Genomic DNA, 27,179 nt, shown 5'->3' with positions numbered 1-27,179 from the left:
TATATATATAAAAGATGATATAATAAAGATAAACATGTTCGTCTTCACTATAATCTTGACTTAAGCATAAATAGCATCTCTTGTTTTTGCATAAACAAAATGCAGATACATGTTATTCAACTATAAAGCATACAATTTTCACTCAAAACTATTCAATAATAGAATTTGAGAACTTTTCTAAAGAAGTCAACTTCCTAAACGAACCTCATTTTTTTGAGAGCATAAACAAACCTTTTCGAATTAAACGCCAAATATTGTAGTAACTAATTTCACCAGTAGGTGGCTTATGGGCCGCTTTTGACATTTTTGACACTAATTACTTTTTCTGTATAATTATTTTTACTTTTCTTTTTATTGACTCTAGAAAACAGTGTTATTTTTCTAATATTTGCTAATATTTGCAAATTTTCTCAATATATCAAGGGTTTTTAATGAAAATGATATTGAAAAAACTACAAACGTGATTCACTACAATACATTTTAATAATTTTCCAGAATAATTTGTGTTTTAAAGGTGAATAACAAGAACTTAAAGTGATGGATGTCTACATCCGTAAAGTGCTCCGCGTATCAGTGGCACAAATTTGCCAAACAATAGGATATAATTCTTTTCAGTCCATTCCATTGGAATTGCTTGTAGATAGTTTACAGAAATTTCTTCAAGAATTCGCAAGAGACCTTCATCGACATGTTGAATTATTCAATCGCACCGAAGCTAATTTGGATGATGTTGCGCTTTCATTGCAAAGCCTCAATATCAGTGTGGGTGATCTGCTGGAGTACATAAACCATGTCCAACCAGTGAGTTGTAACATTGAAATTCCCCACCTACCGGCTGCAAAGTCCTCCAACTTAAATTTCCTAAAACCAGGCAGCAAAGAAGTACTCACAAGACCTGTTCATATCTATGAGCATCTGCCGCCAATTCTTCGAGATACCGATGAAGAAGATGACAAATCGAATATTGCTTTGGACTCACCAAATTCAGCTGGACAAGCGAATTTAAGTCTTGGTTCTATAACCAATGAACCGACGGATGAAGTGGACAGGAAACCACCAGGACAACAAATAACCGATTTGAATGATTCAAAAACAATGGGTGAGGCAAACAACTCCAACCATCTACCAATAGACATATCGTCCAAATCCACTGTACCGAGTAGTGCAACACGGGAGATTAGTAGTGTGATGATGACTTCAGGTGGGTTTATTTCGCCTGCAATAGAGGGAAAGACTCCAGAATGCGTTATTCCCGATATTGTGGAAAAGTATTTTGGTCTAGATGCTCCTCCCTCTGCAACTCCACCAATTCCGCCTGTGAGTTCTCAGTCCGCAAGTAATCCCGAATCAGCTGTGTCCTCTTCGAAACCAAACTCCTCCCAATCACCTTCGAACCAAAACAATGACCAGAATTCACCCTCAAAACCATCAAAAAATAATCAAAATGCCGATAAGAAGAAAAAGATAAAGAAGAAGGCTTTAAGCAGTATGCCACCAAACAGCATAGGGATGCCTCCCGGCGCTATCACTGACAAGGCCCAACGCAAACGATTCAAAATGCTTCAAAAATCAATGGCTAAAAATGGCTCTGGAAGCAACATTGGAAATTTGAAGAGCAAGAATCACAACATGAGTCATGGGTCGCAGGATAAACATCTGAAGAAGCAGTATAAGCTCAAGCAAAAGCAAATTCGTCAACAATCGATCCAGAAACAAACAGAAGCTGCATTAAGTGCAGTTCCTAATGTCTTTCGTGGTCCTTTGGACAGAACTCCAATGCTCTCTCCAGAAACTGAGAAAATCAAGATGAAGAAGGAATTGCCAAGAGTTCCAGTAGTTCCTCCCTTGCCAGAAGATCTTCCTGCACCTGCAGAACCAGAGCCTCCAAGTTCTGTCTTTGGTTCGCCACCTTTCTCTCATTCCAAGGCAAATCATCAACCGCCAACATCAGGCAGTCAAGACATGAAGGTTACTCCACCACTTCCACCGATGCCTCAGAACGTAGTGGCAGGTATACCACCTTCCCTACTGCACAACGATGAGATTAAGCTAAGTAATGAACCAGATCGCAGTAAATTGAATATATTTAAAAAGATTTCTTCGTCTGGAAGGAAGGAGCGTGGAGAAGGCCCAATTCAACATCCGGATATAAAGCCAGTTACCGGTCCTTCTGGAAGCACAACAATTTTCGGTGACTCTCAAGTAATAAGTCTGCCATCGGGAACAACAATAACTCCAGCGCCACCCTCCGGCTCCGGCCGACATGTATACGCTCCACCTCCATTATCAACACAACAATCGAGTGACTTCAATTCGGTGATTTCAGTGGACGATGGCAGTGGAATCCCAGAGGGCAGTGCTGTTCTCATGCAACGAGGTGATCTTATGATTCAAAAGCCCAAAAAACGTGGTCGTAAGCCGGGTAGCAAAAATCAACCAAAAATTCTCGGTCTAAACACGAAGAAGCCCAAAAAGATGAAGAAATCCTTTTTTGGACACCATTCCTCATCGAATCTTATAGAACCCTTGAATCTTTCTCACAATTCAATTGACAACATAGCAAATATCCCATTGGGAATAGCAAGTACCTTCCCCATTGATGGTGGAGTGAGCATGAAAATGAAAAAAGAGCGCAAAAAGTCAAAGATGGCTAAAGATTCTGGCTTCATGCATAACCATAGCAAACAATCGACGGGGCCTAGTAACAGAAACATGGCTCCAACAAAAGAGGAATTCGGAACAATTAATCAAAAACTAATGATGATGAATACGGTCCTGCAGCCAGCCCCACCGTTGCCGGCGAGTGGTAGCATGTCGTTGCCTGGTAAGTCATCTGGTCGTTCAAGTTCGCCATCATTTTCTCCTGGTTCCATTCCAGTCGATGTAGATTCTGCAATGCGAGCGAAGAAGGAGCGGAAGAAGCAAAAACTTATGAAAGATCAGCAAAAGCAGGCTATGCAGCATGGAAACATGCAGTATAATAGCCATCAGCCTGGCCAACAACCCAGTGGAGTTGGGCGTAGTCCTTCTCCATTCACCCCTCAGAATTTCCCCAATTCCATACCAAACATGGAGGGTATGCCGATGTTCCCATTCTATCCATTCCCAGCCCGTCCCGGTTTGATTCCATCACACAATTTGTTCTCTCAACTACCGAATATGCATAACAATGGCTTGTTTATGCCCCCCTTGATGGGATTCCCTCCCCTTAACCAGTCTATTCGCTCATTTTTCAAAGACGAGAAAACAAGTGCCGCCCCATTACCAATGGCTCCAGAAGGATCATACAGTAAGGTTGCACCCCTGGTGCCAGATACTATGAAGTTAGAGCTTTCGCCAGGTGCAGGATCATCAAAGCCCAAGCCAATAAATTCCCCTAGAAGCGGCGGGCAGGCCTCGCATAATAACACAGAACCAATGTCTCTGTTGTCACCAGGGCATGTTGGTGTCATTCGAAAAAAATCTGACGAACACACTGCGTCCTTGAATGCAAATGTACTCAAAAATAACGAAACAATTGAAGTTTCATCCGACGATTCGGTTCAGGACGAGATGAGAAGTCAACATCAGACCTCGGCCTCGTTTTCGAACCGTCCGGCGGCGCCCTTAACTGGAATTCCTTCAGGTCTCTATCGCCAATCGAGAAACGCTCAGCCACCACCGTCCAATAACAACGATGTTAATATGGTGGAGGATGTCGATCGGTCTTCATCGACAGAGCGCCGGAACAAAGAGCATAAGAAGGTGAAAAAGATCAACAAACAAGGAAAGAAACAATCTCTTCCCGTTGGAGGAGCATTGGCTGAAATAAAAAATACTACAAGATTGGAGCCGAGTTCGGGTGTTGAACCAATGGACGTGAGTTCGGAGTCAGGAAAGAAAAATGACGACTCGGCTAACTCATCGGGCAACACACCCATGGATTATGAGTTGTCTCCAGAAAAACGGAAGGATCATAAAAAAATGAAGAAATTGCTCAAGGAAACAAAAATTAAGAAGAAAAAGGACAAGAAAGATAAGAATAAAAATAAGGAGAAAAACCTAGAGAAGGTTGTGAAAACTGAAAAGACAGAAAAAGAGAAGCGCAAAGAAGAGAAAAAAGATAAGGATAAGCTAAAAAAATTAAAAAAGGATAAGAAAAAGTGTAAAGAAGACAAAGAGCGAATTGAAGGAGATGCAACTGTATCAAGTGGTGGCATAGTGAAGTACACATCATCTGGAGGGGACGGCGCTGGTTCTTCGAATGAAGTTTCATCAGTCATCCCGAAAATTACACTGAAATTGGGACAATCAGGTCATTCACCAACATCACTCAAAGCTGGGTCCAAATCGTCTATCATGGGTGGTGGAGGTTTTAATCTTACAGAACGAGAACAATCTCCAGAACTCGCGCGAATATCCCCCCTCGTCACTCGACCACCCAAGCAACACAAGTCAGGAACTGAAGACATGGGCAGCAGCAATGCTGCCAATACCGTTTCTGGAGCAGGCACAGGTCCTTTTCATCACGCACCTTCGCTATCTGCTTCGCTTAATATCCTCAACGATTCGGTAATAGACATCGATAGCAATAGCGGCGGGCCATCCACTTTTATGCTACCAGCGTCGGCGACAATTTTGGGTGGCCTTGGGTTGCCACAAGCCAGTACAAAATCGCCAGCCAACAATAGTGCAATGGGTTCGTCGTTCCACAGTGCTGCTGGTGCTTCAAGTAATCCGCAACATGCGACGTCTTCAAATAAACACACATTGGCCGCATCATTGATTTCAGAAGCCAATCGCCCAACTTCGTATGTCGATACCTCCACCAAGGACGCTGAAGGCAATCGTGTTTGGATATGTCCAGCCTGTGGTAAAGTAGACGATGGATCACCAATGATCGGCTGCGATGGTTGCGATGCATGGTATCACTGGGTGTGTGTTGGAATTTTGGTGGCTCCAGAGGACAACGAGGATTGGTATTGTCGTGTTTGTATCGCTAAGAAAAAAGGTGTGCATGGTGGCGACAAGAAACGCAAGCGAAATAAAAAGAAAAACGCAGAGTTTTAGAATTCTGTTTCATAATAAAAAGAAATTCTGAATCACCGTTAAAAACAAACAAGTACGGCATTTCAATCGAATTATCAATTAAAAATTGTTAATCACATCTTTTCAAAATAATTATTGTTTGCTCGTATAAGTTATTTGAAACTTAAAATATCTATTCTAAAAATTAAGAAAAGACGTGTCGACAAAAAAAAAATTAAATTTTATAGAATTAGAAAATAATTTATCATAACTTTTACTTCTTTAGATTTAAGGTTAAAAAATAATGTTGCTATTTAGAAATCATCATAAAAAAAATTGTAAAGTTCCATTTGGTAAATTTTGTTTATCTGTTTTTATATTGATTTAAAAATTTGCATATATATTAATATTAAATTTATATTGAGAAATCAATTTATTGTAGGTTATTCTATTCTCCTTCTTTTACTCATAGGTAATGTAATCGATTGAATTGTTTAAAATATTCCAAATTAAACGAAAAAAGTTTTTAAATAAAACAATATGGTTAAATGTTTTTTTTTTAAGGTAATAAGATATTTTATAATTCCTGTCTTCTGCTACCATCAGACATTTGAAGGTAGATGGGTTAAGTTTGATATCATTTTAGCATACGTTAATCTGAAATGCGCGGTAAGGAAGAGTTTCTAAAATGAATACTAAAATTATTCTATATTTCGAGCTGAATGTTGTTTCTGTCCCACATAGACCTTCAAAGTAAGTACCCACTTATACCTTTAAAAGACTGGTTACTTACTTTAGGTGGCGCTACATTCCGGGCGGGCCTCGACCAACATTCGTCTCCAGCCAGCTCGGTCTTTAGATAGCTGTCTCCAGTTTCGCACGCCAAGTTGGCTAAGGTCTTTACCCACCTGCGTGCGCCACCTGAGTCTCGGTCTTCCTCTACTTCGCCGGCACTCGGGACTGGATTCGAAGACCTTCCAGGCTGGAGCGTTGATGTCTATTCGCTCATGACGCAGCCATCTAAGCCGTTGGACTTTAATTCTGTTAACTAGATCAGTGTCTCTGTACAGCCCCTAGAGTTCGTCATTTTATCTTCTCTTCCATTCTCCATCTATGCGTACGGGGCCAAAAATCACCCGAAGAATTTTTCTCTCGAAGCATCCTAACACTCTCTTATCTTTCTTTGGCAGGGTCCAGGCCTCAGCGACATAAATGAGAACCGGGATGATGAGTGTCTTATAGATGATGGTTTTAGATGCTCGAGAGAGGACTTTACTTCTAAGTTGCCTTCTAAGTCCAAAGAAGCAGCGATTTGCAAGAGTTATTCTTCGTTTGATTTCAGCGCTGGTGTCGTTTTCTGTGTTAATAGCGGTGCCTAGGTAGACAAAATCCTCAACTACCTCGAAGTTATAGCTGGACATGGTGACGTTTTGTCGTCCCAGACGTCGTTGTTCAAAGTCCTTTTTTCCCTCATTGACCACTAAACCCATCTTCTTCGCTTCCGTCCCGATGCTCAAAAACGCTCCACTTACATCACGCTTTGATCTTCCAATTATGTCAATATCATTTGCGTATCCGAGTAATGGGATGGACTTTTGGAAAATTGTGCCTCTAGTGTTGACGGTTGAGTTTTGCACAATTCTTTCCAGAACGATATAAAAGAAGTAGCATGACAGTGGATCGCCTTGTCTGAAACCTTTTTTGACATCAAATGCATCGGTGAGATCTTTTCCGACCTTGATAGAGCAGCGTGCATTCTCCATGATCATTCAGCAGAAACGGAAAAGTTTGACAGGGATGCCAAAACTACACATTGCTCTGTAGAGCTCTTTCCTATGGATGCTACGCGGCTTTAAAATCGATAGAGATGGTTGGTATTCATTTAAAGCTCCTGGGTTTTTCCAATATCTGCCGTAGTGTGAATATTTGGTCGATAGTGGACTTTCCCGGTCTGAAACCACACTGATAAGGACCTATCAGGTTGTTGACGAATGGCTTCAGACGTTCACATAATACGGCAGAAAGGATCTTATATGCAATTTTAAGGAGACTGATGCCTGTATAGTTGGCGCAATTTAGAGGGTCTATTTGTTTATGTATCGGGCAAACTCATCCACTCATCGGCCATGCTTTCTTCCGACCATATCTTACATATGAGTTGGAGCATGCTCCCTACCAAGTCATTGCTTGCTGCTTTGAATAGTTCGGCAGCGATGCCATCAGCTTCAGCTGCTCCGTTTGACTTAAGTTTCGATATGGATATCTTCACTTCGTCAAGGTCGGGTAGGCGACCATTGCAAGGCAATGTTGCCACTGGTTTTCAATGCTTAATGCAGGCAGCATAGGACTCCTGAAGAGGTTATTAGAGATTGATCGGAAAAAGACATGGCAGTCTCTTGCGATTGTAGCCTGCTACTGGTGGAAAATGTCAGTTAAAAAATTCCTATTATTTTAAGAGTGCTAAAAGCCCTAAAATGCAAATATCAGACTGTTTTATAATTGTTTGGTATGTCAAATATAAATTAAAAGTGCAAAACAAAACAAAAACAATGTAGTAAGTAAAGAAAAATCAAGTTTCTAGCTTCAGGAAGCATTTTTAATTATTATTTCTTCCATTCTACTTATCATCTCAAGAGCTATATCATATCTATTTTTACAAGTTATTTCCTTACAATCAACACATTCGCTAAGCATACTTTCCAAATGGTTATATTTTTCAGGCACCGGATAGAGAAATCCTTTCGTACGGTCCCTTGTTAAATTTTCTCGAAGTAATTGACAAACTGCAAATATATTAATATCACTTTGACCACTAGCGCAGATGTCTGTTGGTGAAAACGCAAAACAATCATTGCATTCTAAAAACTCATGTTTATGAATAAGCTTCGATTCCGATTTCTGATGGTGGTCATCAACAATGAGTACAGTGTCCAGGTCCACGAACGATACCTTGTTTTCATTTTGATTATAAACTACGTTGTCCATATTCAAATCGGTGATGTAGATTCGAAAGCCATTGAAACCCTCTGAAAATTTGAATGCTCCCTTGAGAAGATTCGATGCTATCTTTAGCTTAGTTATGAAATCACTTGAATACAGATCTGCCAGAGGAACTCCATCAAATGATTGATATATTGTAAAACCACAAGTTGCATAAGTTTCAGGCACTGGAAAACCCAAGGAATGTAAGTGTGGCAAGAGAATTGGTTGTACATTGATATTCATGTGCATCCAAATGTTAAGTTCAGTGTAGTTTTTTGCAAATAATTGTATAAACCGTTGTATTTCGGAATGGGGGCAAAATTGCATACCATCTAAACGAGATTCATTTAAAAACCGTTGCGAAAGCTTCCTAATCATTTCATTTTCATTAACTTCTTCATTTAAATCACTAAAATCAAAATCTCTGGCCAAATATTTGGCAAAAATTTTGTTACTCGAGTTTTTATTATTACTTAAAACTCGATTCTGACGAACACCAAAAAGTATGTTTAGGTTATTTGTTAGATTTTCGTCGAAATGATAGTCGAGGTGCACTCTTTTGCAAAAGTCTGATTGGTTTTCAAAACACTTAGGACAGTTTTTGTAATCGTCGAGAATGTGAGATTGAATTTTGGTGAATTCTTGGCTTTCCTTGTCGATGGGGTAGCGTAAGACTAATAGCAACAGGAGAATGTATTTTTGACTAGGATACATTTGGGTTTTTATTTTTTCCATGCCAAATTTCTAATTGAAATATTTAACTGAAAAATGAATAAGAAAACAAAATTATCAAATAAAAACAAAATAACATAAATACAAAACTTAAAATATTTAAGAAGGAAGAGCTGCAATACTTGTTTGTTTACGTATTTGGACAAAGGTTTAGATAAGTGAGAGAAAGGAACAGATTTGGTCGTAAGGCTAAAGGACTTGTTGTCATGCTTTAAGTTATAAAATATTTGAAAAAGCAAGTAGTGTCGGGATGGAGAATTATAAAATTACGTTTGTAAATTACACTTAAAATCACTCGATATATAAAAGTCTTTGTTTAACTTAAAGTTTCAACGAGGGCTTCACTAAATTCAAACCTAAGAAATCTCTAAAATTTGGTACGAATCCAATACTTGTCTTTTTTAAATTAAAAAGGTTGTCAAACCAGCTGTCACTAGCAAAGGTGATATCAAAATATCGATATTTCTTGTTGATATCGAAAACTTTGCGGTTATACCAAACTGCCATTTTAAGAAACAGATAAGCGATGAAGAAAAATCAGTGGCGCCTATCTATTTTGTCGATGTGTACATAGGGGCGACTTTCCATTACCGCAGCACGAATTTCGACTTGCGTTTTTTTTTTATTTGATAGATATGTGAAAATAAATAATAGCTACCTATATCAATTTTAGAGCTAGGAAACATTTATTTCTATTTTAAATTAATTAATTAATAAAAAAAATGTTGGACTTTGACATTTGTTTTTTTACTAACCTTAAAAAATGTCAATAGGTTATTCATATAATAAAGGCTAGGCAACGTTGAAAAGAGTTAGATTTAAGCTTATAACATATTCAACGGACACAATATAATTGACGCAAAATTTCAAACTAATAAAATAAAATTTTAAAGCAATTTTTAAGAATTTACTACTCTTAAAAGATGATTTAACTAATTTTAAACGATTTTAACATCTTAGTATCTCTAAACAATTTGCTAAAGTGAAAATCATGGAATGGCTACTTTAACTTTTAGCAATTTGGTCATCCATATGACCTTTGTACAATTATTGTTGTAGTGGATGGAATGGTCCGGTCAACAGTTGGGAATTCCAGTTAAATGGTCAGTTTATGCGTATTTACTTTGACGTTTGTCTTTCCTTTTCTTCGTATTTGCTTCACTTCGTGTTTAGTAGAGCTAATATCTCAATATGGGACACGAAAGTGAATTAAAGTGAGGATAGATTTACCCACGATTGCCACTGCTGGAAAAAAAAAATTGTGTCCAAATTTGAAAATAAACATGACCACTTGTAGGTAAAAATTACCAACATAATTCAAGACCGAAAAATTGTAAACACAGATAAATTAATTCATCACATTTTACTTAACATATTTTAGATATCATGCAGATGACTTTTATTTTTTAATTACGGACAAATAAACTCACAAAATTCCTAATAAACTTAATTAAATTACATTAACCCAAATAATGATAACGAAATATCAAAACAAAGAGTTTTAACATGAGATCACAGTATATAAGTTTTTACAATAATTTTTATTTAAAGTAGTTAGGTTCCATTTAGAGAATTTTTACGGCTTTTTAATGTGTAGATAATTCTCTCTGTTCCCTAAGTCCAATTCAGATCAATAGTTTATACTTTTAATAAAGTTAATATTTACACAAAGTTGCTTACATGAGTTTAACCGAAAGTTATCGTTACTCAAATTATCAAACATATTTTCTCGTTTGCGAAAAATATGACGAAATGGAATAAAAAATGGCAATTTGATCAAGCGATAAAATAATGACCAAATTCGGTCACAGATGACCATTGTGGCAATCGTGGGTTAGGTACACCGAGCGAGCAAAGAAAGTAAAAATAATGCACAGATTTAAACATCCGAAAAAGTCTTCGTGTAATAATTCGCGCATCACCGAATGACACTTCAAAAAAAAAAATAGCCAATTAATGCGCATTAAATACATGCTCTGTGTAATACCGGACTGTCACTTTTTGGACATGTTTGGATGCTCGTTTTTTAATTAAAAAACAAACAAAAATGTTTAAATTGGAGTCGTTTCGTAAATTGCTAAATATTTAGTAAATTGCTAATTAGTAGGAAATTTATTATCTTGCGCCACTATAACTTAAAGTTTAGATCTATGTCTATGTATTTTCGTATGATGTTTTTTTAACGTTTGCAACGTTGGAAGGAGTCTTAACAGCTGTCTATGCACTGGGTAACCATGTTTTAGTGAATTTTTATGAAAACGGTTGTATGTTCACAAGTGGCCATCTACATGTTTTTTTAATGTGAAGCTATAATCATCTTGGCTAACCCAAAGTTTAACACCATTTACAAGCAAAACGTAGAATCCAGATCATCCCAAAATTCCGTTCCCATACTAAATTTAGCCAAGCTAAAATTAAGACAAGTATATTACGGGAGAACTAAGTAACTCTAGCTCTTAGTGTACGCTATATGTCCGCTTAATTAGTGGCACTTTATTTATTTATTTCACATTTATTAAAAATTAAACATCTACTACTCCTCATCAAAATATTATTGAGAAAGAGAAAGAAGAAGAAAGAAATTATATCATAAAAGATCCATATTCTGAAAATCTTCTTTTTCTATCCATGCTATTCATCAAATTTTAGTGGATCGGTTGTTTCTGGTACCAGTTTGTTATTATATATATATATATTTTGCACCTATGCTTCTTGCGATTCATTGACAAATCCTCCAAAAGTAATTCTTGTCATGAAAAGTGCTTTCTCAAATTAGCCGCTCGGAATCGTCTTAAAACTGCAGGTCCCCTCCATCCCTGACAATAGTACTGCACACATGAATGGTTGAGAGTTGTAAATCACTAGACCATATAGTTCCCGATGGAATGTTGCGCCACCTAATTTATCAATATCCATGATTTAGAAGAGAGGTAATGAATAATATTAGGTTTAGTCTAAAGTATAACATTTTGAATTCATAGATTCACAAAACATGGCAAGACATTTTTTTTGAAAATGCGTTAAACTAAAGGTTATTTGCTTAGACGTGTGTTTTTAAAGAGGAAACAAAACGAATATTATTTAATGTTATGATCAAGAATTAAGCTTTATTATAAAGGTAATGGTTTGCCATTATGTTTTAAAATGGTTTCGGGCAATTGGCCATTGCGCGGTTGACTCCCGAACTTCCAAACGGGAGGCCCAATTTCCAACCACTTTTTTGCGAATATTTTCTTCTAACCATCAATGATATCCGGCTTATCTGCCCGTGGTAATAAATTTAAAGGAGTTGGAAACGTTTTCCAGATGCAAGTCTTACTGAGTAACTGAGTATGAATCAAGTTAAAGCTGTTAAAAAGACCAACTCCAAAAATCTACCGTCAGATTAAAAATCACACGGCAAATAAAACACCCTATACGTTATTAAAAGGGTTAACCCGCTGTTAACAATAAAAAATTTAAATTGAGTTATTTTTCAACATTTGTTGTTTATTATATTTTTCAGTCTTGCTAGCAAATCACTTTACCTAATGTCAGTAAAATTTTTTAAAGCCCTCTTAAATTCATAAAACGCAATTTTGTGTTGTGTTGATAAGAACAGTTTTCTATTTTAAAGTTCTCCAAAAAAATATCTCTTAAGTTATATTATTATTATTTATTAGCCGTCATAAGTGGAGTGATATTATAATCTTCTTTGTATATAAAAGCTATAGTACTATCATCGTAGATTTTTACGGGGCGGTACTTATTGTTTACGGTGAGATTAGCTATAGCAGTTTTTTTTTTTTGAACTTCCAAAGTTACCTTGAGGCTACGACAAACGTTAAAAACCATCCTCATGATGGTATTATTGATTTTATACATACAAGGATATATTATTATACAGATTGATGAATTAGTCTTATAGCCTCTATTATATTCGCGGTCAATATTTACCATCTTTACTCTTATTTTAGAACTTGAACAGCAAACTACTCAAAGCAGCCGCAGACACACTCACCTGAAGTTTAGTACATTTACACATTTGATACAAAGCAACATCCAGATTTCAAACCAATTCAATTTGTTTTGAAGAGTTCTAGTGTCAGTTAGTGTTTCTTCGCCATCGCCGCCAGAACGAGAACTCATGTAGAGCCGACGACTGCGTGAACCGATAGATATAAACTTATGCACACTTTAAACGGTCAATAATAAAATGAAATAATGTTGTAAAATATAATAATAATATAAGTGATGATTTGTTATCCACAAAAAGTGTATTACGTAAGATTGAAAAGCCTCGAACAACTTTAAGAACAGAAATCTAATCAATTAAAGAATCACAACCACTATAAAATTCCCTATCATATGGTTACATACAATACCCACCTCGTTATTGTGGTCAATTAATTCTAAGTGTATGATGCGATAACTTAGGAATACAATGCGAAATGTATCTAAAAGATAAACTATGTTTTGTCGATCATAGTGCTTAGGATTTAAAAAGACGCAATGTTTTGTAACGAATAACACCGCACAACCTGTTTAGCAATAAGTATTTATAATACAAGCTGTGATAGTATCTCAAACAAAAAAGAACATCAAATTTTCAAATCCAAGTAACAAACTTATACATCAACACCATTTTCAACAAAACAAATTATAATTATTATATCCGTGAGGAGCAGCTAAAAGTACACGGTGAGTCTAAATCAGAACAAATTAAAAAAACAATAACAAACAATAACATTGAATCGCGCAAGTACTGCGAGTATAGAATAGAGGGTCATTTAAATGATAAGTTTTTATAATTTTGCATTTTTGTGTCGTTTTTAAAACTACAGTGATGATAAAAAGTGTTACACCCAAAAACGATGTGGTTTAAGTGACATCTGCTGTCAAACAATTTATAGCAAAAATGCATATTTTGCCATTAGAGAATAAATTGTCTTTTGGTGTCGGAAAGTGGTAGACAAGAAAGATTTCAATGTACAATTCATCTGGCTCAATGTGTACCTTCCATAACAAATAATCTAATGTGACTTAAATAAACTTCCCTTTAGTCATCTAGTTCCTAGTTCCTATAATTTTATTCTTTGAAAACTTTTGAACACGAAGAATAGGTGGCTTATGATGTGTAATCTGTATTTGATTATATCATAAGGTTATTTTTAAAGAGGCTTTTCCAATAAAAGGTTTTATTTATTATAGAATGTTTTTGTACCTGTCTCTTCTGAAGCTGTCGATTTTTGACGTTTGGCAAGTAAAATCTACGCCATCACTCAAAAATATGGGATGATATATCATTTAAGAATCCTTTCAAATTTCTTTAAAATTGCAATTACATAAATGTGTATCTCCATCTGCATAACGCGGAAAAGTAGAGCATATATGTATATGTCAAAACAGTGCTTTACTTCCTATAAAATACTATAACTTTTTGACAGTACAGTGTTGTACAGCCTTAACGAAAGTGTAATGAAATAAACAAAAATAACGTAACAACTGCGAAAAAAATGTAATAAACGTCAGATAACCAAAAAACATCTTTAAAAGAAAAAAGGTGGCTTTAATTAGGTACACAATGTTTTTCCACAGTAAATATTAATATCGGAGTTGAAACTTACTTTTAATAGTAAACTTTGACGTATTAAAATTCTTCAAGTATCTCACTATAATGTAAACAAAATTATTGCAATTAATTGCATGAACGTCACAATTAAAAAGAATTTTAAATACAATTTTTGAAAAAATTTTTAAAAAAAGACCATAGTAACAAAATGAAGAACAAATGTAAGGCTTTTAAAAGCAGACGAAAATGCTCTAATGAAGCTGAATAATGTTGGTCTTCATTAAAATTTTGCTCCGATTTTCTATATTTTTGAAGACGTCGTGCTTTTTGATCTTCTCTCTCTATCCAACCAGTGTGATTTCATTATTTTGCATCCTCTTTGTCTGCAGATACATATAAATGCAAAATAAATTCTCTAAGAAAATTTTGTATTCGCAGTTTTTTTGCAAGAAAAGTTTTCTGACAATGTTATTTCTCGAAGAGTAAATCTTAATTAGTCACCGAGTGCTTGCAGTTTAACAGCTTTAGATTTTTTTCTTTGAAACTATGAACGTGAAATATGAGATGTACAGTAATGCCTCACAATGGATTTGAGACCTTAAGTATTTAACTCGTGAAGCTACTAGAAAAACGCTTTGTTGATATTCAACCGCTTTTTGGAAGAACTACCAAACATAACTTTAAATTTTCTAGTGAAATACTTGAATTATTAAAGGCTGCATTTATTAATCGTGGCCTTAGCCTTTATTTCAATCTGTTCAGCAATTGTTTTATTTCATGATCTAATCGAGTTTTTATGAATTAATTAATAGTTTTGTTTTGTGTTTCCTATTTTTTTTTCACAGGAACTGTATAAACACTACATTCACAGATCTTGGGGTAATTGCATTTGTAAAATTTACATATGTAGAAGGCGTTCCAATCCGTAGCGAAATTCATTGCAAATATTTATGCACTCTATAAATCGTGAGTGAGTGTCATGTAAAAACAAATACTGAATAAAAACAAAACCATGTGTCTATTTTTATAACATCCATAAATGTATTGTTTACACACTTACCGCACGCTTATCGCGTGTTTAGTGATCGCTACAAAAGAGGACAAAAGTCTATGTTTTTGAACTTGTAAATTCCTGGACTTAAAAATATCTCAAATGCTATACTGTATAAGCCACCGAGCAGTAACCTCACGGTGCAACCGCACCACGCCAGGCCGAACAGTGAACCGCGTTCAGTATTCTTGATGGACAAAAGTTATACACGATTTAGACTTTTCATATGTTATTAAAAAAAGTCAAGTATTTAAATTCTTGATAATTTTTGGCTGTCATATTTTTTCGAATATTGAAGTAAGATTATATTGTTAATAAAAAATCATATTTTTGTGGTTTAAGATTCTTGAATTGAAATTAATATTATTTTGAATGAATATTATGACATCCCAAATAATTGTAAAAAATAAACTAGTGTTTATTTATTTAAAAATTGATTTTTTCAATAAGTGCTTATAATCAGTTTCCAGACTAAAAGACCTCAAGTTTCGCTACATTTTCTTGTTGAAAAACTATGAGTTGTTGGTCTTGATTAATTCGTAAAGCTATTCCAAAGAAAATATAAATAATAGCCTAGAATTATTGAAATGTTTACCAAACTTGTTAGAAGGAAGCACTACTATATATCCAACATTATATGATGTCATTAAAACTGCCTAAGGCACAATAAGCTTCAAATGTATCGATTTATTTGTTGTTTTGTAGAAGTTTTCTTGATTAAAAGTTCAATAAAAGCCTTTATTTAGATTTTCCAAATCTTGAGAGAATCCATCATACGAGTATATCTATAAGAAGAAAATAATTTTGTCCACCTAGAATGATTCATTCGATTCACTGTGCAAGCCGACTGTGGAGCTGCCCATGAACGAGAAACAAGTTTTATTTCATTATAATTTATAGTTAAACTTGAAACCATTTAAAATATACCCTTTTCGACTATATAGGTATAGATATACCTTAAAGCAGTACACACCTCACTCAGTGCATTGACGTATATATAGTAGGTAGGTTATTAAGGTGAAAATGAAGATGGTCTGTTGTTTTTCTAGCTAAAATTAGCTTCTGACGTTTCTTTTTATATTCGTATAACCACCGTTTGGAGATCAATTTGAAGTGTCGGAATATAGGTACATTTTGTTATACAGAATTCAAATGTCGAATTCAATAGGTGGCTCAACAGTTAGTTGAGTAATGTTGTCAGGAATGCAGGGCACTTTTCAAGAATTACTCTTTGAGGATTTGTCAATTTTACAAGCAGGGATTGAACCCAAGACCTCTTGCATGACAGTCTTAGGCACTAACGATTCTGCAGAGATTTAACGCTTAAACATAATAAAAAGTATTTTGATGTAACTAAAAGAATCGTTGTAGAACAAAAAGGTTTTCAAAAACAAATTAGACAAGTTTGAATTTTATTTGTGAACGCACCCTTTCACTAATCATCAAACTGTCATTGACAAATTATTCAAAAAACTTAACATTTTCATCATAGTAAAGTACACGAAGGAACAACGTCTATCGTATCGGAACTTGGTCTTAGTGATCGCAGCTAAGATAAGAGCTTTAAATACATATTAAGGTTGTAATTTTTGCCATAGGTCAATGGCTCAATGGGCAAGCAAAATGCGATATTCGTCGTTATTCATTAACACACCATACAGCTGTTTGGTGCGTTTTGCATGCCGGCAGCGTTATTGGACCAAACACCACCACAGGAATTCAATAATAAAAATTTCGAAATATGTACATATATCAAATAGGTTGCGTTTTATTAAAAACAAACGTTGTGAAGTCCTAAAGTATTGATCAATCCCATATGTCTTCTATAATGCAGATTATAGTAATAGTTAAAGTTCCGAGCACAGATGTATGTAGGGGAGAGGGGGGAAGACGGGGGGGGGGGGCAAGACTGGTTACCCATCTTATATCGGGAACCATTGGAAAAATTAAGCGTGACGCAGCGCCGCCATAATAGCTTTTAGTCGAAGCAGTGATGGCTGAAACACATACACGCTTCAGCTTCGGCTTCGTCTGCGTTACGTTAGGCCTGCTTCGAGGTTGCTTTGAATGACATTTATATTACTTCATCCCTCCAAAGAGCAAGTATTTTGTTTGTTGACATTTTTTTACAGCTGATGAGCTGTCAGCCAAAGCAAATGTTCAGATAATTGAACTAGAGCTTCCGTTTGGAGTCACATTACGTTACATTACGTTCTTTTCCTTACGATTGTCAAACGAAACGTGAGGTCGAAGCTTCATTGTGATAGCATGCATTGAATTCCTATGGCTGAACTCGTAAACGTCAGGCGAAGCCGAAGCTAAAGCGTGTATGTGTTTCAGCCATGACAGATCGACGACGCCACTGTTTTTGTGTGTTAAGTAGAAAAAGTAGTAAATTGGATATTTTCTTTGCGTTTTTTCACTTTGGTTGCACCGTGATTGTTCTATAAAGAATAGCATTTCGAAGTACAAATAAACCTATGCACATGTGTCAACGATTCCTCAACTTGTTTATTTGGGTGCGAGAGTATTGTTTTTAGAGGTTAATTTGCTTATTTATTTGAACATGAGAGGACAAGACTGGGTTTGGGGTACTCCATCTTGCCCGAACTAAAATAGTTGCTATATCAATAAAAGACTAATTGCAACAACGACGACTGCAACTCCAACATCTAATAACGGATTAGCAGCTGCAGCAGCACCGTTGTTTAGTTCTCAGATTTTAGCTAGAACTGTCACAGAGCACAGCCAAATATTGAAAGAGAACCAAAATGTCATGAAGTCATTCCTCTTCCAACCTTCACTACGACAATATCATTCCCTAAGTCTGGTTCTTCTAGTTGGTATGATGACACTGAAATGAACTAGACACCAAGTAATCCACAAAAATCAACATTTACCGTAACCACTCCTCAGAAAAATAAATTCAAATAACGCCCTTTCCAGCAACACGCTAAACTTCTCGCGATGTTAAAAAACGAGGAAAAACGCAAGCATAACTTCATCGCCATATAAAAATGAATTAGAAGAGACTATTAAAAAAAAGAAGTTGTCAGAAAAAGAAAAGCAATAAGAGAACTTACGAAAACCAAACAAAACTGCAGCTTATAAAAAAGTCTGCCAACAAGAAAACAGGATCTAAATATGTCGAATCAATAGAGACGATAGTAAAGTTGAAAATACACCATGTTTGTTTTGTAATGGTTGTTATTTGAAGTCGAATGAAGGCTAGGCTGTCTGTGCTGGTATAGAATATAGATGATGAAGATGCAACATTTACTTGCGAATTTTTTTAGCAAAAATAAATCAGGGTACCCTATCTTACCCGACGGAGTGGGCATGATGGGGAGATCTGACCTTGTCTACTTTTTGTCAATTTTCTATTTAATTATTAAACATTTGTTCCTAATTGGAATAAGTTATGTAAGACTGATTACCTAAGATGATTACTGAAATAAAAAAAATTAAGACACGGAAATGTTAGTTTTATTGAGATTCAAACATTAAGTACCCCGTCTTACCCCTCTCTCCCCTATGATTTTTGAATTATTTGTACTTTTAAGTACTCGAAAAGAGTATTTCAATTCCATATCTAAATAAAAGGAACGTCCTAACAAATGTATCGTTACTTTTTGTCATCAAGTGGGTAAGACGTCAAAATAAGTCGAATCAAACAAACCCAACGTGAACACCGCCCACGTATTGTCTAATTAAAACTTTCAATCATCTTTTGATGAAATCGTTGTATGCATAACTATTATTTTTTGATACTGTGGAAGCTTGATCATTACTTTAAGGTTATGTTTACATTCAAAATTTTCCATTTGAAAAAAAAAAAAATATATTTAAAATTACTTTTGTATATGCATTCATACATACATAAGTCGTCAAGTAATCTATGTATATATTAGGTTAGCTCACTAATCCCTTGACCCATAACATCTGTTCTAATTCCGAACAGCATTAAGTTTTTCTACAGTCTAATTTAAAGGGATCAGATTCTATTGCGTGTCTCGCGATAGAGTTTTCACCACCTTGCGGCCGTAAGGAATTCGACCAATTTTCTGATGGAGTTCTAAGTTGATTATCTTATTTCACAAAAAAAATCATAAGGATGTTACGGACACATAAATTCACACAAGTTTGCAACTTATGTATAACGGAGGCTGTCACCTTTCATTACTCCCATAAAAAAGTATGAACTCTTAGTTAGAAAAGAACAGTCGCAGCTTCATTTTTGTAGTTCGTACTACATGATTCGCTCTTTCACGATTTTGACGTATGGTTTTCAAGAAGAAATACCATTTTTCAAATAATCTTGTACTTAAAAAGAGGTTTGCCTTGTTTATAAATGTTTTGTCAGTAATAATATGCAAAATATTCTCTTCCAAGGCGTCAATTATTTTGGGCTTATCTTTGTAGACAAGAGACTTAACATAACCTTGCATGATCTTGGAAGCCACGCCACAGATCAACGATGCGAAATTATGCGATAATGATTATTATAAAATAGCAAACCACATGGAGCATAAATCAAGTGACAGCTGTCAAAAGAACTTTTTCCCAAAAAAGTATTGCCACACGTTTAAAAAAAACACTTGTTATTTACATATGTCTGCAAAAAAGAAAAGCCCTTTTAATTGTAACTTAAATTCAGTAAACTTATTTGTTCGTATTTAATTAGAACTATTTTTGTCTGAATATTAATATAGTTCCACTTAACTTATTAGTTTTACATATGTATGTATAATCATGTACAATTAATAAAGATTATAATTTATTGACGAAATGGGTTTATCCAATAATTAATTTATTTTAATTTTCTCTTTTATTAGATGTCAATAGAACTTTATCATCGCAACACAACCTACAATAATTCTGGAATGGCTTCCCTTAGTAGCCGTTATGAGGAGCTTCTCTTATCGGAGAATCACTCTGATTGTGTATTTATAGTGGGTAAATCCGAGTTCCGTTGTCATAAGCTTATTTTATCAACTGCCAGTCCAGTATTCGATGCGATGTTTTTTGGTTCCATGCGTGAGAAGGATGCCATCGAGATACGTGATATGAACGCAAACATTTTTCAAAAACTCATCTACTATGTCTATACAGGTCGAGTGAATCTTGAGGAGGAGTCGATCGAAGATGTCTTTGAATTATACTACGGAGCTGAGAAGTATCTTTTAAGTGATCTTATTGAAGGTTGCTTGAATGCAGTAAAACAAAAGCTAAGATTTGATAATATTTTACCTGCACTCGAGTTGGGTTTCTACCTTAATTTGGAGCCACTTTTGCAAGTCTGTACACATTTCTTCACTCATTGCTGTCTTAATGACATGCAATTTATGACCTACTTAAAGAACAACTATTTCCACGTTAACAAAGACTGTATCAAGGCCATCATAGCCCACAATAAGGATTTGAAATATCTTATTTGGTTCGTCTTTGAGTGGTGTCATCACGAGTGTGAGTATCTTGGCTTAAAACAAAATGATTGTGACTTGATTATTGACGATCTTCAGCTCGACTTATCGAAACTGAAAAATGGCTACGAACAGATCTGCGCTCAAATCAAGAAACTGTCCAACACTATCGAGAGAAGCTGCTACAAAGCTTGTCGCCCTTTTAAAATCGATTCCGAAGACTTTGAATGGAATGTGACTCTGCGGTGTGACCGTTTCATTTCCCTATTGGGATTGATTATCAACAGTCGTTTGAAGCCACCATCAAGAGCTGTGGTTGACGATTCCATTGCCAGTTCAAATGAATACAGAGAGAATCTGCAGATTGAAATTCGAGCAAAAGTAGCTGCGAACAGTGGAATCGAAGCCGATCGAGTGGTTCTGCAGCATCTCGTGAACAAAGAACATACCAGATATAATTGCGATCTAAACATTGTATGGGACGATGCAGTCATTCTTTCACCCGATGTGGAATATTTAGTTAAGTTAACTTGGCAGCAGAATGCCTTTGGGGCCGAATACCCCTGTAGCGTGCAATCGGATGAAGTTGATGGTATCCAGTTCAATGACTGCAGTCGCCATTTTGGAAGTCTTGTAAGAGGCTTGAAATTTTTGAATTTGGTAGTTTAATTCAGGATAAGAAGTGAAATTATTGTTTTTGTGCTTCCCATATAAATTTAAAATTTAATTTAGTATTTAAGTTTAATATAGTATAACTTAACTTTATTTGTCTTAATATAAAAATACAATGAGGTTAATAAACTTCCATCCGTTTCTTTTTAATCTACATAATATTTGTGTTTTATCTTTATCATTAGTGTTCTTATATATGAATTAAACATTTTGTTAAAGGCTGTGGAGCTTTGACCGTTGATGAAAGATTATAATAACTGGTGAGGTAGGTATTAATTATTTTTGAAGCTTTTTCTTTGATTTATAGAAACTTACAATGAAACATTATTTTATCTGGGTCACAAAATTTCGAGAACTTGTTCTATTGGGGCAGGGTTACTGCTTCACCAAGAGAGTGAATAGTAATAGATAGAAATTTAATTCTATTATTAACAAATTCTTTAAAATTTAAATTTTTAGACCTTCAGTCAAACTGTGTGGTATAGAAATAAGCTGCTTGAAATATATCTGCTTTTTTAATTGCAGAGTATAAGGGTTCCAATATTTTACTTTCTAGTAAATGAATGAATCAATGATTTTATTTATCATTTTGTCGCTGTTTTCTAAAAAAAAACCCAGTTTATTAGCATTCAGTTAAATGGATTTTTAACGAAGAAGAAAGTTGAATACATTATTAAAAAAGCTGATATATTCCAAGAAAACCGGCAATTAAGAACACTTCGGTTAAAAAAATGCAATATATACTTTGTTATGAATAAACAGAAAGTTATTTTTGTATTTTGTGGAAGTGATCTGTAAGGTAAATTTTGTACTCTTTATAAACATACATATTGATGGAAATTAAATTTTTTTCTGTAAGAAATCTACAAAAGAATCTAGAAAAAATGGCTAAGATTTCAGCTTTATTATAAAGAATTATTATTGACAAGAGGCCAACACGGCTAGCTCGAACAAATTCCAGACGGGATGCCCGATTTTCTATCACTTTTTGCAGCAGTTGAGCGTATCTCAGCAATAACGCACAGAATATTGTCTTCGGGCTTCAATTCGTCAAATGCTTCTGAATAAATTCTTCAAAACTACTTGATACTTATAGAACATTGTTTTCAATTTGAAATTTTAAAATCTATCATTTGGTGAACTTAATAGGACTAAAAGGACTATAGTTCGATTTGCTGAAAATTGTATTTCGTGGTCTTTGGAGTCGTATACTCTATCGACTTAAACTAAAGTTAAAACGAATACGAATCGATGGTGATGTTATTGTTGCATTTATTATTGAAGCAGCAAAACAAAATAGTTAACGTTTTGTATGGTTTGTCACTGAAAGATTTATAAACGTAAGCCCTTGAAGATGAAGGCTGAATTGTTACATTTCTCATTTTGTGTATAGAATAATAAGGTGCCTACACAACTCAGGCATATTCTCGAATCGGTTTCACAAAAAAAACAAAAGTGGCTCGCAACCAAATATCTTAATGAAGCGAAGGACTCTATTTACTTTTTTAATATGCTCAGTAGAGGACCTGCAGCCCTGAAGTCAAACAAAGCTGCTGGAGCTGACGGCATCGCTGCTGAACTATTTAAAGAAGCAGGCGATAACTTGGTAGGGAGCATGCACCAACTCATCTACAAAATATTGTCGGAAGAAAGCATGCCCGATGAGTGGAATCTCAGCATAGTGTGCCCGATACATAAGAAAGGAGACCCTCTAAACTGCGCCAACTACAGAGGCATCAGTCTCCTTAACATTGCGTATAAGATCCTCTCTGCCGTATTATGTGAACGTCTGAAGCCATTCGTCAACAACCTGATTGGTCCTTATCAGTGTGGCTTCGGACCAGGAAAGTTCACTATCGACCAAATATTCACACTACGGCAGATCTTGGGAAAAACCAGGAATTTCAAATCGATACCCATCTCTTTATCGATTTTAAAGCCACGTATGACAGCATCTATAGGGAAGAGCTCTACCGAGCAATGTCTAGTTTTGGCATCCCTGTCAAACTTATCCGTTTGTGCAGAATGACGGTGGAGATGCACGCTGCTCTATCAAGGTCGGAAAATATCTTACCGATTCATTTGATGTCAAAAAAGGTTTTAGACAAGGCGATGCACTGTCATGCGACTTCTTCAACATCGTTCTGGAAAGAATTGTGCAAAACGCAACCGTCAACACTAGAGGCACAATCTTCCAAAGGTCCATCCAATTACTCGGATACGGAGATGATATTGACATAATTGGAAGATCAAAGCGTGATGTCAGTGGAGCGTTTTTGAGCATTGCGACGGAAGCGAAGAAGATGGTGGATGGATGGATAGTGGTCAATGAGGGCAAGACCAAGTATATGCTGTCATCAAAAAAGGACACTGAACAACGACGACGTCTTGGAAAAAACGTCACCATGGGCAGCTTTAACTTAATTTTAATTAGCAGAATTAAATCTTTAATAAATATTATTTAAAATCATGAAAATTAAATTTTTATTTAAAATCATGAAAATGAAAATAAAAATAAAATAAACCAGCATAGGTGTTCATATATGCGTTTTGCCCCGATGTAATGGTTGGGCTCATCAGAAGATGACCATTACACCTTGTCTTGATCTTGACGCATATTTTCTCGAATAAATCGAGAATCCCTGTAATCCGAGCTACAAGGAGCTACTGTGAATTATATAGTTGCTACAAGTCTTCAAAGAAGATAAATTATAAAGTAAGTAGTAGAGGGTCTTGCACATGAGAGCGAACAACGAATGAACGAATTTCAAAAAGTCAATATCAAACAAAAAAACATTTAAATCATAAGAAACCAATTGACACTTTTGTTAAGATAATAAAACTTGAATTTTGTTCTCTAAAACGAGACAATTTTTTAAAAACAATTTGGTAGTAATGAATTGCAGTGTGGTTGCTACGAACTGTCAAACTCTATTCGGGTTCCACATACCATCCACACTGTAACGAATAAATTGTTCGCGTTCAACTTTATATTAAAATTGTACCACTCTTGTTTTGTTTGTTGAAAAGGGCAACTATAAATTGACAATTAATCGCTGTCTGCGAATAGAAATAAAGCTCATGTGAAAGAAAAGTCAAAATATGCGAACAAAAACACTCTATATAGAGTACGCAGCTATGGTTCGCACTTAGTAGCTCATGTGCAAGATGCTTAAATGCATGTTTCGAGTCCAAAGTCAGCAAAAACAGATACTTTTATTATATAACAACAATCAAACTTGTAATTAAAAACAGCTGGAACCTTCTTCCGTATAAGACTAATAGTTTTGCATTTGTCAATATTTAAAACGAGACGCTCCATTCGTTAGATAATATTGTGTCTTCTTGCAAAAGTAGGCAGCTAGATGTAGTGTTGATTTTGTTTAAAAAGTTTAGTGTCATCAGCATATATTTATAAGGATAGAAAATTTTTGTTATGATCGAAACCAAATCATTTTTAAATAGAATAAATAAGATGGACCTAAATATCTGCATTGGGGGACACTGGAGTTCACAATAAACAGACTTAAACATTCATTACGAAATATTACACTATATTGGCAATTTTAAGACGTTAAGACCTTGACGAAAATCATTGCACTACAGAGAAAGGGAAATGACAGTTCATACGATTGACTCAAAAGGTTTAAGTATCACAGATAGCTTAGCAATAGGTTGTAAGTTAATTTCATTTGTATGAGCTTTTTGCGCCATGGAATTATAAATAAGCTCTTTACCTCATAATTGGAAAAAGCGAACTTCATAATGACGTGTTAAAGAAAATATATAAAGAAATAGAGAACGGCTACTCGAATTTTAATATGTTTTGTGAAACAGAATGTTCACTTTTTTAAAAATTAATATAATTAGATGTTTGTTGGAAGTTTGAAATTGAAGAAAAGTAGAAAAACAAATACTTCCAGAAATTATCTGGATTAGATTTAAAAACAGTTCTAATTTTTTGTATAAACTCATTATGTAAAGATTTTAAATATTCATGAAGAACGTTCTATAAGTATTATCAGCTCTTGTTTGATTATATTTCAACCAAGCTTGTTTCTTTTGTTTTTTTTTTTTTTTGAGCTTCTGATAAAAGAGTCGAATTATGGTGGTGCGTGCAAGCTTTTTTAAATGGAATAGTTTTATTAAACAATGAAATCAAAATTTCACTTGCCAAAGTTAAATTCAAGTTTGTTATAAGAATAATTGTAACTATACATAAAACACAAAAAAAAGTCCAGCGGTGCCAGATCAAACGATCTTGGAGGCCACGCTACAACAGGCCCATGATGCGTTCTTTAGTCGTACTACGGCGAATGTGGAATGCCTTGCTACATTCTGTCCTTCCCAGCCAGTGCCCATGATGCGTTCTTTAGTCGTACTACGGCGAATGTGGAATGCCTTGCCACATTCTGTCCTTCCCAGCCAGTGCCAATATTCAGGAATTCAAAACTAATGTGCACCAACACCTCTTTTCAACTCCTCTTTCCCCCTCCTAGTGCTCACACTGTGTCTACATAATAAGGGTAGTATAATCCCCTTGAGTATGCGCTTATTATACAAAAAAAAGTACACAATTGAAATTGCATTAGGATAGATAATTACAAAAACGGCGCTCCCTAGCTTTGTATTATAACGGTGTTTTTTTATACGTTTGATTTTCAATCTGACAATACTTTTTTCGAAGTTGGTTTATCTGACAGTTGCTACCTGATATAAGCTTAGTTTAGTTTTGTGTCGCCGTGGGCCTGTGGCGTGGTCTCTATTTTTTTGTGTGGGGTTATGTGACATCCCCTGTCTACGAAGGTAAGCCCGAGACGATTGACGGCTTGGAAGAGAATATTCGGTAGGTCAAAAGTGTTCAAAAACTGGAGCCGCCGCCACTTGCCCGAAATGCTTTATAAAACTTAATGGCTAAATTTTATTTTTCTCTTGTCCGTAATATTAAATTATGTACGTTTTTTTACCCACGTGTAAAAAGTTAATTTTTCCAGATCCAAATCAAGTCTTAACATTTTTTTTTATTTTTCAAAACAAAAGATTATTTGGATGTTCTATTTCTGTAAAACTATACCAACATATTATGTTATTTTTTTAAATTCATTAATATTTTGATGTTCAACAGTGAATTAGGTTTTTTAAAAAGTCGCCCTTCTTTAAATACAAAAATGCCTGAGGAAAATTCTTTTAATTTGTGTTTAATATGTTCGTTAAAAAATGTGTAAAAGACAAGCTATTAGCTCGATTTTCATAGTGGCAAATATTATTTTGTTTCTATTTTACAGGTATGAAAAAGTAAGTTTTAAACTCATACAATTCGTTTCGCTTTGAAAAAAAAAGAATTACATTTATAATAATTGTTTTTAACATTGAAAATGCGAATAGTTATTTATGTAAATAAAACTCATATTACATTAAGCTATATTTGTTTTAATCGTTTCTGGAATCACTGTCAGTTTGGCAGCTTTTATTCTCTGCCAGAAAGTCGAGATACTCGTGTGAGTAACTTGAAATTGCCTAGTGGACGTCTGGCCTAAAGTTTTAAAACGTATTGTGAATACAACCAATGAAAAGCTAATAGGACTCATTCACAAAAATCTTAAAAAGTTGTTGTCAATTTCTGCGTTCAACACATTTGTTATTAATTTTTTAATTTTCTGATTGGTCAGATTTTAAAAAATGTATATTAAAAAATTAACAGCAAATGTGTTGAACAAGGAAACTGTCAATTAATTTTCTCTTCCATTTTTACTTCTGTTTT

General features: G+C 35.0%; 3 protein-coding genes across 5 annotated transcripts; 2 read left to right on the top strand and 1 right to left on the bottom strand.

The window, feature by feature from the left end:
• Positions 1-352: 352 nt before the first annotated feature.
• LOC129949781 (mediator of RNA polymerase II transcription subunit 1) lies at positions 353-5,546 on the top strand. Its single transcript, XM_056061427.1, has 2 exons — positions 353-2,824; positions 2,879-5,546. The coding sequence occupies exons 1-2, from the start codon at positions 538-540 to the stop codon at positions 5,047-5,049; spliced, it is 4,458 nt and encodes a 1,485-aa protein (XP_055917402.1). The 5' UTR covers positions 353-537; the 3' UTR covers positions 5,050-5,546.
• A 2,035-nt stretch (positions 5,547-7,581) lies between these two features.
• Positions 7,582-12,856, bottom strand: LOC129949662 (uncharacterized). Of its 3 annotated transcripts, none has more exons than XM_056061251.1 (2): positions 12,722-12,856; positions 7,582-8,750 (listed from the first exon to the last, which is right to left on the bottom strand). In XM_056061251.1, the coding sequence occupies exon 2, from the start codon at positions 8,722-8,724 to the stop codon at positions 7,591-7,593; it is 1,134 nt and encodes a 377-aa protein (XP_055917226.1). In that variant the 5' UTR covers positions 8,725-8,750; positions 12,722-12,856; the 3' UTR covers positions 7,582-7,590. The 3 variants fall into 3 exon arrangements, with proteins under 3 accessions (XP_055917226.1, XP_055917228.1, XP_055917227.1); XM_056061253.1 differs by lacking the exon at positions 12,722-12,856 and adding an exon at positions 9,005-9,124; XM_056061252.1 differs by lacking the exon at positions 12,722-12,856 and adding an exon at positions 8,992-9,105.
• Positions 12,825-21,577, top strand: LOC129949661 (uncharacterized). Its single transcript, XM_056061250.1, has 2 exons — positions 12,825-13,401; positions 20,159-21,577. The coding sequence occupies exon 2, from the start codon at positions 20,159-20,161 to the stop codon at positions 21,413-21,415; it is 1,257 nt and encodes a 418-aa protein (XP_055917225.1). The 5' UTR covers positions 12,825-13,401; the 3' UTR covers positions 21,416-21,577.
• The last annotated feature ends 5,602 nt before the right edge of the window (positions 21,578-27,179 follow it).

Source organism: Eupeodes corollae, chromosome 3, assembly GCF_945859685.1.
Source record: "Eupeodes corollae chromosome 3, idEupCoro1.1, whole genome shotgun sequence".
In the NCBI taxonomy this organism is placed as follows: Eukaryota; Metazoa; Arthropoda; class Insecta; order Diptera; family Syrphidae; genus Eupeodes; species Eupeodes corollae.
This window is presented reverse-complemented; position numbering and strand designations above follow the sequence as displayed.